At 33.1% G+C, this 12330-nt stretch overlaps 1 protein-coding gene across 1 annotated transcript; it reads right to left on the bottom strand.

Annotated features, from left to right (window-relative positions):
* Positions 1 to 9581: 9581 nt before the first annotated feature.
* On the bottom strand, positions 9582 to 12027 carry LOC133803644 (cytochrome P450 CYP72A616-like). The gene is made up of 4 exons (XM_062241747.1): positions 11507 to 12027; positions 11146 to 11390; positions 10402 to 10774; positions 9582 to 10150 (listed from the first exon to the last, which is right to left on the bottom strand). Exons 1-4 carry the CDS (start codon positions 11714 to 11716, stop codon positions 9725 to 9727), a joined length of 1254 nt encoding a protein of 417 aa, XP_062097731.1. The 5' UTR covers positions 11717 to 12027; the 3' UTR covers positions 9582 to 9724.
* Positions 12028 to 12330: the final 303 nt, after the last annotated feature.

Below are 12330 nucleotides of genomic sequence, written 5' to 3'. Positions count from 1 at the left end.
ACTATCGAGGTCAACCCATCGAGGCCCATCGATTCCAATCGAGTCTTATCGTGGCAATACTACATAATTAAGTTTTATGCCTCTATCGAGTCTCATCGAGTCATATCGAGGTAGCCATTTCCCCCTTATGTGAGGACGTTATCAAGGTCCATCGAGGCTCATCGAGGCATATCGAGGTAGCCATTTCCCCCCTTATGTGAGGGTTTTATCGAGGTCCATCGAGGTATACAAATAATATAATACATGAGGATTTATCGAGGTCCATCGAGGACCATCGGGTCCTATCGAGGCAGACAAAAAACCTAGAAAAAAACCAAGAAAGGAACGAAAATTCATTCCGACAGTGAAAAATTACAATAAAACATGAAGGCATACACAGATTTGTTCAAAATAGCAAAAGCAATGTTGATAAACAAGTTTCATCACTACATATAACAAATATATACTTACCGATACGATTTTTTATCTGAAATCCAAAATTAAGTCCTTGCCTTGAAATGATTCACAACTTGCCCTGAAATAAGCTCGAAAATTTGTATAGATTAAGCTGCCTTTTTTTTTTTTTTGTACAAGAGCTTGAGAGATTGAGAGGAAAAACGTGAGAGATAGAGAGGGAGAAGACAATGGGAGAAAAAGAGGAAAATTTATGATAGGGGCATTTTTGGTAATCCAATGAATACTAGAATAAAAATGTGAGGTTTTTTTCGGTTGGTATTGAAATTCCGTTTTTAGTAATTACCAAATTAATTAAACCATGAATTAATTAAAATGCGGAATGGTAATTAATTGTTTACACAGATAGCAGTTCTGTCGGAACAGAATCCGAACTTGTCACGACAGAACTGAACACAATAAATAGACAGTGCAAAAATTAAAGAACACAGCGAATTTTACAAGGTTCAGAAACCCTTTCGGATAACCTACTCCTTGGGGCCACGCCCAGAGAATAAACCAATTAGTAAAGAAACAAAGTGTACAAAAGCATTGACTTAAACAATGTAAGACTCCCTGTTAAACTATTGCTGCAATCTTGTTGTACTCTTCTCTACGAATCTGGTTTGATGAAACACTGATTCTCTTGAACTCCCTTCAAAGAATAGCGAGTGCACACTTCCTCCTGAAGTGAGACTTAGATAGAATCCTCTCCCGAAGATCCTTATGAACACGTTCACAATAGACACTATCTGATTACAATGGACTAGATAGATATCCACAAGTACACTCAGCACTCTCACAAAGATTAAGGTGAACAAACTTAATCTCTACAAATAAACATACTCTTCAAAATAACGTAATGTTTTCAAATATTCAAAATGGAAGAGATGAAAATTCCAAAGGCCTTGGCAAGGTATTTATAGGCAGGGAAATCGTCCAAGGCCATGATTTTCTGGTATCTTTGAAATCAATTTGCGAATTCCATTGATTTAGGAAATCGGCCAGCCAGATGCATTCTGTGTCGACAGAAAATGAAACTGATGAGTCAGCAACGAAATCAGTCTCATCTAGCAAAACGAGCATGGTCATTTCTTTTGACCATGTTCATTTTCGACATCAACTTAATTCCAGAATAGACATAATCCCACATAATACCTGAAAATAATCTTAAGATATTTGCACAATATATTTTTACCAAAAATTGATTATTTGAGATAAATAAGGCAACAAATATATTCATACTTAAAGATCTTTTCACATTACAAAATCAGCTGAAAATATTGCTAATAAAACCGAAAATCAATATAGAGATATGCTACTAATTTTTCTTTAAACAATTAAAATATTTTGTCTAAATTAAAGTTTAGCCAAAAAGGATTTTGCAGGTATAATTTTATCATACAGTGTCACTTAATGCATTAAAAGTCAAATTTCCCAATATATATATTTTTTAAACGCCACCATATACTTAACATATATATATATATACATACCGTATATATGAAGAAAATCTCTACTAAAAAATTACCAATTGTGCAATTTGTTTTAGTTTTTAAATATAGATCGACTTTAGTGTAATTAAATATTTTATGTCCATTGGTCACTTTAATTATAATTAAGTAATTACGTAAGTCCATTGAGTGTCACTGACTCGTTATATTGAAGTATATAAGATCTGAGTAGTCAATGCAATCTTTTTTTTTCCATATAATTTTGTATTATTATTAGCTATACGTAATTAAGGTTATATCATACTAATTTTTTTATTTAATCAAGATAAGATTTTATTTTTTGCACATGTGTTTGTCAAGTTGATGGAGTACTGCTAGTGCTTCCTCTTAGTTCATATCTTGTTTTTGTTTTTTTTAAAAAAAATTATAATTTAAAATTTTGATATTGTTGACGCCGTTTTTCGTCAACTTGAAATGTAGAGCACGTAAACAGTAAATAATTATGGCCTGAAAATACAACAAAACAATGAGGATTTTTTACGTGGTTCAGCAGTTAACTCTACCTAGTCCACGAGTCTTTGTTTTTAGAACTTAGGAAATTTCTGGAAATTCTTCAGAGATGAATTCTCCAGAGTTTCTCTCAAGATCACAAAATTTCGGTCATTTACAATGGTACAGGACTTCTCTATTTATAGAAGAAGTCCCAGGATACTATCTCACACGTTTCTGGGAAGTTATCATTTACATTAATAAATTTAATGGCTTTAAAAGCCTGTAACTCTTATATACAAGGAAACGTTCCCTGAAGACCAGGAGGCGTATAACTGACTAATAAATATCCATTTATTATAGGGAAGTTACAACAATAAATGTAGACTGCGTCTCTCCAAGTGACTCACTAAGATGTTCGAAGTCAGCAATCAACATCGTCAGCATCGTACCTGCCCAGGTCTCTGAGTGACTTTCGAGTTGTATTATTTTCTCCAAGACCACATAGTTTCGAGCTCATACTTATGTCAGGCTCGGAACTTTTGATCCGAGGCCACCCGAGAATAGACGTACTCTGATGTCTGTCTTTCAAGCTTGTGAGGACTTCGAGGCTACCCATCTTCGAGGTTGCCACATGCTTTGTAGGTTCGGCGCCTAGGTTGCGAACACGTATTCTAGATATTGCGAGCTCACACCTCACGAATCCAGCTTTCTAGATCACAATTCTCAAGGCTCGAAATCTGGGTGTAACATTTTGCCCCCTCAAAAGTATTTGTTCGAATCCTATGAGAAGGAAACTTTTGAACTACTTTCCTCGGGAACTGCACCGTCACACATGTTCGAGTATGGACACGTGCCAGTTGGGTATTGCTCACTCAAGGTACTTGAGTACCTTGGAAACATGCTCACGATTGTTCGCCTGCCACATTTTCGGCGCCATCTTGTCATTTGTCCTTGACTGTCAGATTTGATAAGAATCCTGACCAATGGTTCGGATTAATTCCTTTTTTCCATCTCTGATTGTCTATATATAAGGCCTTAGCCATCTTCCTCATTTTACTTTTACGTTCATCAGAGGAAAAAAGAAAAGAGAAAGGAAAAACCAGAGGCTATCCCAGAAAGCTTCTTGCTTTTGCATGTTTTCCCAGCCAAAGAAGCAAAAGACCGCCAGCTTGCTCGAGACCGTGGGATTATACTTGCAGCCTCTTCTTCAATCAACGATTTCTCTGCAATCGTCATCTTCATTGCGTAAGTATCTGATATATATATATATTATCAGTCTCTGGCTTTGCTGTTTTTTAGTTCTTGGGAATGCACTGGTTCATCTTGTAGTTTTGACATACAGTTAAATATAAGAATATTATGTTAATGTTAACCTTAAAAAAAATAAAAAAACCGTTAAAACCAAGAATTTCCGTTAACTACCCACTTATTATATAGAAGAGATATTTGGTTAGTATGTATGCTTTAATTATATTTGTTTTGAATATCTACTTTTTGATTTATTATATCATTATGTATATTTAAACTTTTTTAGAGTAAAAAATGCCATATATTGTTCTAAGAGTATTTTTTCCAACAAAAAAAACTTACTATTGTTTTTTTACGTTTTTGTCCTATACAATAGTTCTTTTTTTTTCTTGAGATTATTAACAAAACTACAAAAAAAAAAAATTTAAAGTTTGTTTTTTAGTTGCTTTTATATGTTCTAAAAAGTTGACACAAAATAATAATATTGTGTGAAGATTTAGAAATTGAAAAATAAATTTAAAAAATTAATAATATAATAAACTAACTAAACTAGAAAGAAAAAAAAAAGTCATTTTACACTAATTTTTATTTTGAGGACACATATTTCGATGGGGTGCCGAGTTCAATGGGGATGACGAGCGTGAATGGTCAGATCTGGTTTTTTCTTGTTTTTCTTTGGAAATTTTGATTTTGTTATTTTGTTGGTATGATTTGTAATAATATGGGTTAATTTATGTAATATGAGATTGATTCAATTTTAATTTGGGCAAAAATTTGAAAAAAAAAACCACTTGAAAAAATAAATGGATTTCGAAGAACATAACGAACTTGGTATAAGTTTTGAATTATATGTAAGGTTATATATGTTCCAAGAGCTTTCAATGACCAATGTTGTTAATGGCCCATTGTGACAAAAAAATTCTGATTTCTTCAATGAAATTATCTTTCCAGGCAAAAATGAAGAAGAAGAACATGATGAACAAATAGATGATTTGGTTTTATTTAGTTTTAAATTTACTATTTTAAATATTCTTTCAATTGTTTTTAGATTTTTTAAATTATGTTGATGTTTAAAATAAAATTTAAAACATTTTATTTATATTTTTTAGGATTTAAAATATGTTATGTTCATTTTATAAATTTTGTTGATCTTAAACCAATCAAGTACCGACACGTGGCATCATGCTTAGATTTAACAGTGAGGGAGTAACGGTTGCACCAAATGGCTAACGAGGGTTTTGCTACCGTTTCCCCTTTCTAATACCCTCATTTAGGGTTATTCACTATAATTTTGCCTTATATATTTAATTATTAATAATGAATGCCCAAATAGTTTGAGAAGCATTTTATGAAAGCTACTTATGTTTAGATTCTATTTTATGTTTTGTCCTATTATCTGTTTCGATCCTATGTTTTGTCATATTACTTGTTTAGACTCTATGGTTTCCCAAATTATTTTTTAGACCTTGTATTTTGCAAAATGGTTGAAATAGACCATAAACCCGATTTTTGTCAAAAAATTTTGAACTAAAATCACAAATAATTTGTCAAACTAACAATTCAGATAAAAAAGCACGGTAATTCTGACTAACAACTATGTGTGTCATATTCAATTTTTTCTTCGTCAAAATTTGGTTTATGGGTCTACTTGAACCATTTTACAAACACACAGAGTCTAAAAAATAATTTATCAAAACATGGAATCTAAACAAATAATTAAACAAAATACTTGGTTCAAAATAATATAAATCCTAATAAAAATAATACCAAAGTTAATTAGTTGTGTCAATTGAATGGTTAGGTCATGAACCACATGTGGAATAATAAAATGGCATCATACCATTATTTGAAATGATGACTTCCATCAACTGGCATTTATAAATTGACGAACTATGTACGCTAATTTTACTATTTAATTTGATTTAATAATAAATTTAGGCTAAATAATAGCTGTAAATTACATTATTTCTCAATTAAATATATGCATTGGTTACTAAAATAAAAGGAGAAAAGGTGTTACGTCAATATCAATTAGTCAACTAATAATAGCATAACATTTTTTAAAGAAAATAATTTTGTTTATACGATATTAAAAGTGATAAGAGTAAGAAATCACGCAACAATTCATTCTAAAATACTTTTAAGTTTGGACATGAGGTTTTGCTTAATAATTATTTATAACATATTATTTATAGGTCTCCTATTTACGACGGTCATATAATAACTTAAAATATAATTTTTTCCGTTGTAAAAAAAAAATTATAATTTATCAACTTTTTTTCACCGTCGTAATGGGTAAATGGTAACCCAAATTTATAGTGTAGTGGACTCTCATACAACTATTGTCTTCATTATAAGATTATTTTACTCAATTAGGCCACATTTTATATGCGATATGAGTAATTTTTAAAACCGCAACTGCATCATAAATGGCTTTAAGCTGCATCAAACCATACCGCAAAATATGGTATGGTGTAGTACAGTGTGAGCAATTTAATTACAACTAACACTAAATAATTTAACATCATCAAGTTAAATATTCATGCCAACAATTTAACATAAGTTTCAAATTTTAATAATACAATTAAAGTTTTAATTAAGTTTCAAGTTTAATAATACAACACAATTTTGAGTACAAAGTTAGTTTAAAATCAAAATTGAATAATAAAATTGAAAGTATTTTAAAAATGTATTTGTAACAATATGGTGCAGTGTGGTTTGAATCACTTTTATTATGAAATTTCAAAATGCACACCATGCCGCACTGCATGGTTTGAGAATTTGAGAAAAATACAACTTGCAACCGCACCGTTAAGGATTCCAAACCACATATTTTGATGCGATATGGGAGGTTTAATGAATACCCTGCTCAAGAATCATCACCCCAAACTCATTGTTTTTCCCCCAAGCCTCTCCAGCATCTTTTAATTCATGATTAAAGAAAGACAACCAAAAGTGGTATATGAGATACAAATTTGCCAAAGTAAACATGTCTTTGGAAATATGGGCAAAGTTAATTTATTAGACAACTTTGACTAAAATTATTATTACATTTACTAGGGTACTTTGAAGTAATTAAAACACAACGTTTTTTTGTTATTATATATATATATATATCAAATATAGCATAAATACTTTGATGATATTGTAATGTCCAACGTCACTATTGCTGTAATGCCCCGAATTCTCCGATGGTTTAATGGAGGGATTAGTAGGCCAGGAGGGTCATACTTGTTTAATTATGCCATTAAATGATAATATACATGTATATGTGAATTATATTATAATATGCTGTTAAATGCATGCATGTGGATCCGCATTTTAATTACAGGGGTGTGATGGTAATTTGGCCCGTTGAGGGTATAATTGTATAATTGTATGCATGTCAGTGATAAGTTGAGACCACATTATAATGTGGGTTTGTTCGAGCTATTCGGCATGAGACGATCTTGGAATATTTTTTAGCGGTTTAGTCACAACAGGTTTAAGTTCGGGACTCGGGTTGAGTCTCGGGGTGATTTTAATAATTAGAGCGTTACCGGGAATTAAAGGGTAAAAAAATATGAATTATTGGTGCTTGAGATTATTGAGAATATCGGGAATTGGAGAGCGTTAATTATGATTAACGAGATAGGTGGAAAATACCAATTTTGCCCTTGGGAGCCTTTAGAAACCTTAAATTGACCTAGGGGTATAATGGTCATTTCACCCCTAGGATAGATATAAACCATTTTTGGGCTGTGAAGAAGAGAGAAAACAGAGTAAGTTCAAGAGCCTTCTCGTATCTATTTCTCCTTCAGTTTCCTTTGAGATTTTTGAACCATTATTGAGGATTCAAGCTTGGGAAGTAAGCCTTAGGAGTTTGGGAGAGTGTTCCTCCATTGAAGAGCATCATAAGCTGAGCTTTGGGTAAGTTTCTAACCATTTAATTCCCTGATTTGCCCTGTTTTAGTTCTGTTTTGCAGCTGTGATTTCTAGGTTGAGATCTTGGTTTTGTTGGGAGTTTTGACTACGGTTCCTATGGTTGTGATGTTTGGGGTATATTGGGATGGTTTTTGGGTTCATTTGGCACCAAAAATGGGATTTGGAAGCATTGGAATCAGGTTAGAATCGAAGGAGATGAAGAAGGAGGTTTCAGGGGGTTCCAGGTCTGAAGGTAGCGCTATAGCGCCCACCTTAGGGCGCTACAGCGCTACTCAGGGGGCATTTGGGCGTGTTGGGGGTTCTGAGAATAGCGCTGGGGCGCTAGGGGTCAGCGTTGTAGCGCTACTCTGTTCCTTCAAAGTCCCGTTTTGAGTGTTTTTAAGGGTTTTTGACTTGGGGTTTCAATCCTTAAAGTCCGGGATCGAATCAACTCACCGTGTGGGCATGTTTTGAGGTCCCGAGAGTGGTGCTTAGGTTAAGACCCTATCCATGTTGATTCTCATTAATGGAGGTTATAATTGGTTGTGATTAGGTAACCGCTAAGGAACCAAAAGATCGATCGTTCTCAGGAATCGTTCTTATAATATTTCTCCCTCGAACCTGAGGTAAGAAAATTACACCCTGGGTATATATGACATGCGTATTTGTTATTGAGGCATGTTGATTGATAAATGTGGACATGGATTGCATATTAAATGCTAGTGAATGTTGCTTACTTGTATATGGCACTGACTAGTCAGGAACACTGACCTAAAAGTAAGAAACGACATAAGCATCCTGAACGCATGGCCGAATGAAGATTAGATCTAATCGATATCAGTGTTGAATGGCTCTAAGGCATTAACACTGGACCGACCCTAAGGTCGATGAATTTATAAGCGCTTGGCTAGTCTAAGAATAGTTACTGAGAGCCAGGGCATAAGGCCCAAGTGACTGCTTGTTACGTGGCTAGGAGACGATGTTCCAGCCCTATCGTCACAAGGCTGAGGGGAGTTATTCCCAATTCAGTGACTTTTGCGACTGTCACCTATCTGCTTTGGACTATTAGTCCTGAATGATTATTATGATCATTGTTGATATTATATCATGCTTTATTGTGTTTTCTTGCTGGGCCCTGGCTCATGGGTGCTATGTGGTACAGGTAAAGGGAAAGAAAAGCTCACTCAGCTTTGAGTGGAGAGCTTAGGTGGTGATGTGTACATATGCGGCCGCTTGACCACCACGGCCAAGGAGTTCTCAGAGGAACTAAGGGTTTACCTTATTTTTGTCGCTTAGGCCGACGGGGTTGTAAATTTGAAACAGTAGTGACCATTTTGAGTTGTAAATAACTTTTAAATGTTTTAGTAAGCTCATGAGCAGTTATATACTTAATAAAATATATCATTTCCTCTTTACTGTTTTTCCACCTTAACTTGTTAATATCACTTAGAACACGTTTTTAACCAAAGGACTCGGGTAGCGGGTCAAGTTTCTGGTTCACCGATCACCGTAATTATTCTGGGGTAACCAGGACGTTACAACTGCTCTCTGGAATAATGACTGACCTTGCAAACCAACACGAGTCTTTCTAGCGTGCTTTCTCCTCACTCGCACGTTTCTTGGGAAAACTTCTCAGGAGGTCACCCATCAGGAGACTACTCCAGGTCAAGCACGCTTAACTTTGGAGTTCTCAAGTGATGGGCTACCGAAAAGAAGATGTGTCGTGTTGGCATATGTAGTACCCATCAATCCATTTAAGCCATCTTCAACTGTGTAGTCTCATACCTACACAGTCTCAGAATCATTACACTTGACCTTCCCCAAGCGATGTGGGATCATAAGATTCTGACTATCACAAATATTATGTGTATCTTAGTGATATAATTGTGGGATTTATATAAAAATTATTATTATGTCACAAACTTGAATTAATATATGGTACTCAACATAATGAGCACTCCTTCTAAAAAATATAATAGACAAACATGCACAAATTTACGAAGAAACCATGACGAAATAAAAACACTACAGATAGAGGAGATAAATCTATTATGTCAGAACAAATGATACAATAGTGTTTTGTAGTACAACTTAGAGAAAGTACAAAAGGGAAACCTAACGAATATCACACAAATCTCCCATTGCGAGCTTCTAGAATTGAGCTTTTAGAATTCAGGTCACAAACACAACATTTCTCAATAATTATTTAAAGGATGCAATATAATGGGAACTCCATGTTGCGGTTGAAGTGTAACTCCATTTCGAGGAGAATGAATGTAGGAAGGAGAAAGGTGAAATGAAAAGTTTTGGAGAATCATAGCCAAACCCATTTTTGCTTCAATCATAGCAAAGTTTTGACCTAAACATATTCTTGGTCCCCATCCAAAAGGGTAGAAGGCCTTTGATGACTTACCCACGCCCTCAGAAAACCTCTCTGGATTGAACTCTTCTGCATCATTGCCCCAGTGTTCAGGATCATGGTGAAGTGAAACTATCAATAGGGTTAATTCAACTCCTGCTGGAATCTTCATTCCTCCAATCCTAGTTTCTTGTTTAGTGTATCGTGATTGAATACTAGCTGGTGGGTATAACCTTAGAACTTCATTCAATATCATCGATACCTATAAAAAATAAATAATTAAAATTCATTATCAATTAGTACCAATAACTTGACAATTAAGAACATCTTATGATGAAGGATTAGGGTTCAAGTTGAGACATGTTATAAATCTTTTAGAGGGCTTAAATAGACACATAATGTATAAGAATTCAAAAGTGGGTTGTTACAATTTGTTACAAATATATTCAATTATAAAGTTTTAGGGGTTAAAAATAATGTACAATTAATAATAAAAAATTTGAACATACTTACAATCTTAAGATGATTAATAGCTTCAAATGTAGGGGTTTTCATTCCACACAATTGGAGAACTTCCTCTCTTGCCTTTTCTTGCCAATTGGGATGCATTGACAAGGAAACCATAGTCCACGTCAGCAAACTAGCTGAGGTGTCTTGCCCTGCTATGTAGAATAATTTGCACTCCTCTATCACATCATTTATACTCAAACAATTATTCTCATCAATATTATCATTTCCTAATTTGGTGTTTTGTAGAAGTAAATCCAATAAATTCATTTCTTCAGTTTGCTTGGCTTGTGTTCTATCTCTGATTAGATCGTGTAATATTGCTTTGATTTTATTGTCCAACTCATATCTTTTCCTGTTCTTCTTTGTAGGTACAAATCTAAAAATTGAAAGAAAAAAAACGACATTATAATACGAGGAGTTATAAACAGGTAATGAGACAAAACGCAAGTTCCAAAAGGTTATAAATATATTTTTAAGGCCAACTCATCAATTTGGAAAATTAGGCATAAATTTAAGGACTCAAAATTTTATTTTACTTTCTATAAGAAATAAAGTCGCAAATTAAGTGGAAGTAAGACCTCAAAATGCTTTTATGCTAAGGCATTACAAAATGTTCAACTAGCCCTAATTAACAGCCTAATTAACCCTAAGACATCCTTTAGTAAAACACACTATTAAAAAAATTTGTAAAGAAACTTATGAGTATATAAATGAGAGAGATAATAAATTTAAGAAAATAGAAATTACCTGAAGCCTGGAATGTAAGTGTTGTAATAGGCTTCAAACAATAAAGGAAAGTGTTGTTTTTGTAATTCAAATATCTTTTTACCCTCCTCGTAACAACTTCCGAAAGCCGTTCGAGAAATAACATCAACGGTAAGAATATGAAACTCTTGCATTACATCTACTTCTGTCAACTCTCGAAAGTTAGTTAATTTTTTCCACCGCTCAATTAAGCTACAACAACTTGTCGAAAATGCGGGTAACATTCTCTACAGAAGAGTGTTACGTTAATAATAATGAACACATTTTGAAAAATGAGAAAATAGTTTTCAATAGTTACGTCTCCATCGGAATAAAAGAAAGAAAAAGAAGATTAGGGAATTACTTTTAACTTTTCAAGGTGAAAAGCAGGGGCCAATATTCTTCTTCGTTTGGACCATTGTTCTCCAACCAGGGTTGGAAGCCCTAATTGAAGAATATTCACCAGAGGGTTCTGCGGTGGCTTTACAAACTCACCATTTTTGTCTGCTAATATCAATCTAATTAGCTCTGAGTCCACTATGACCAGCCTTGGTGTTCTTTCCCACCAACACATAAACACTTTTCCTAAACCAAATATATAATTATATTCCCACAATCACAACAAATCAAGTATTATCAGTACATTAATATTTGTTATTTATATGTACTTAAAAGAGTAAATGGTATGAGTGTCTTAAATTTTTTTTTTCAATGATTAAGTTCTTGAATTTAATTTAATTAGTAGTTAACTCTAATTTATAATTTTTTCGCAATCATAATATTTTTTTGAGGGAAACATTGCAGATATGCAATGAATTTAAAAGGCAAAATTATAAATAATTTTTGTTTACAAACTTAACAAAATATGGAGTTAATTCCTACGGTTATTTAGGTAAGAAAAAAAAGTTAATAGAATATATTTTTTTTAAAATGACTTTTAAATATTTTTATAACTTTTTTTGTTATTATCAACTTTTTTTGGGTTTACATTTTTTTTAACCATGCTTTTTGTCTTATTTTTACAAACTTAACAAAATGGAGTTAATTTCTATAGTTATTTAGGTAAGAAAAAAAAGTTAAAAGAATATATTTTTTTTAAATGACTTAAATATTTTTATAACTATTTTGTTATCATCAACTTTTTTTGGGTTTACATTTTTTTTAACCGTGTGTTTTATTTGATTACCT

This window comes from Humulus lupulus, chromosome X (genome assembly GCF_963169125.1).
Source record: "Humulus lupulus chromosome X, drHumLupu1.1, whole genome shotgun sequence".
NCBI classification, from domain to species: Eukaryota; Viridiplantae; Streptophyta; class Magnoliopsida; order Rosales; family Cannabaceae; genus Humulus; species Humulus lupulus.
This window is presented reverse-complemented; position numbering and strand designations above follow the sequence as displayed.

What these genes read in the sequence shown, in the direction of transcription:
- LOC133803644 (XM_062241747.1), bottom strand. Translation starts at nt 11,716, where the DNA reads ATGTGTTGGTGGGAAAGAACACCAAGGCTGGTCATAGTGGACTCAGAG. An exon ending in ACTTACATTCCAGGCTTCAG is followed by an intron (nt 10,775 to 11,145) that starts GTAATTTCTATT and finishes TTCAATTTTTAG; the next exon opens with ATTTGTACCTACAAAGAAGA. An exon ending in CTATTAATCATCTTAAGATT is followed by an intron (nt 10,151 to 10,401) that starts GTAAGTATGTTC and finishes TATTTTTTATAG; the next exon opens with GTATCGATGATATTGAATGA.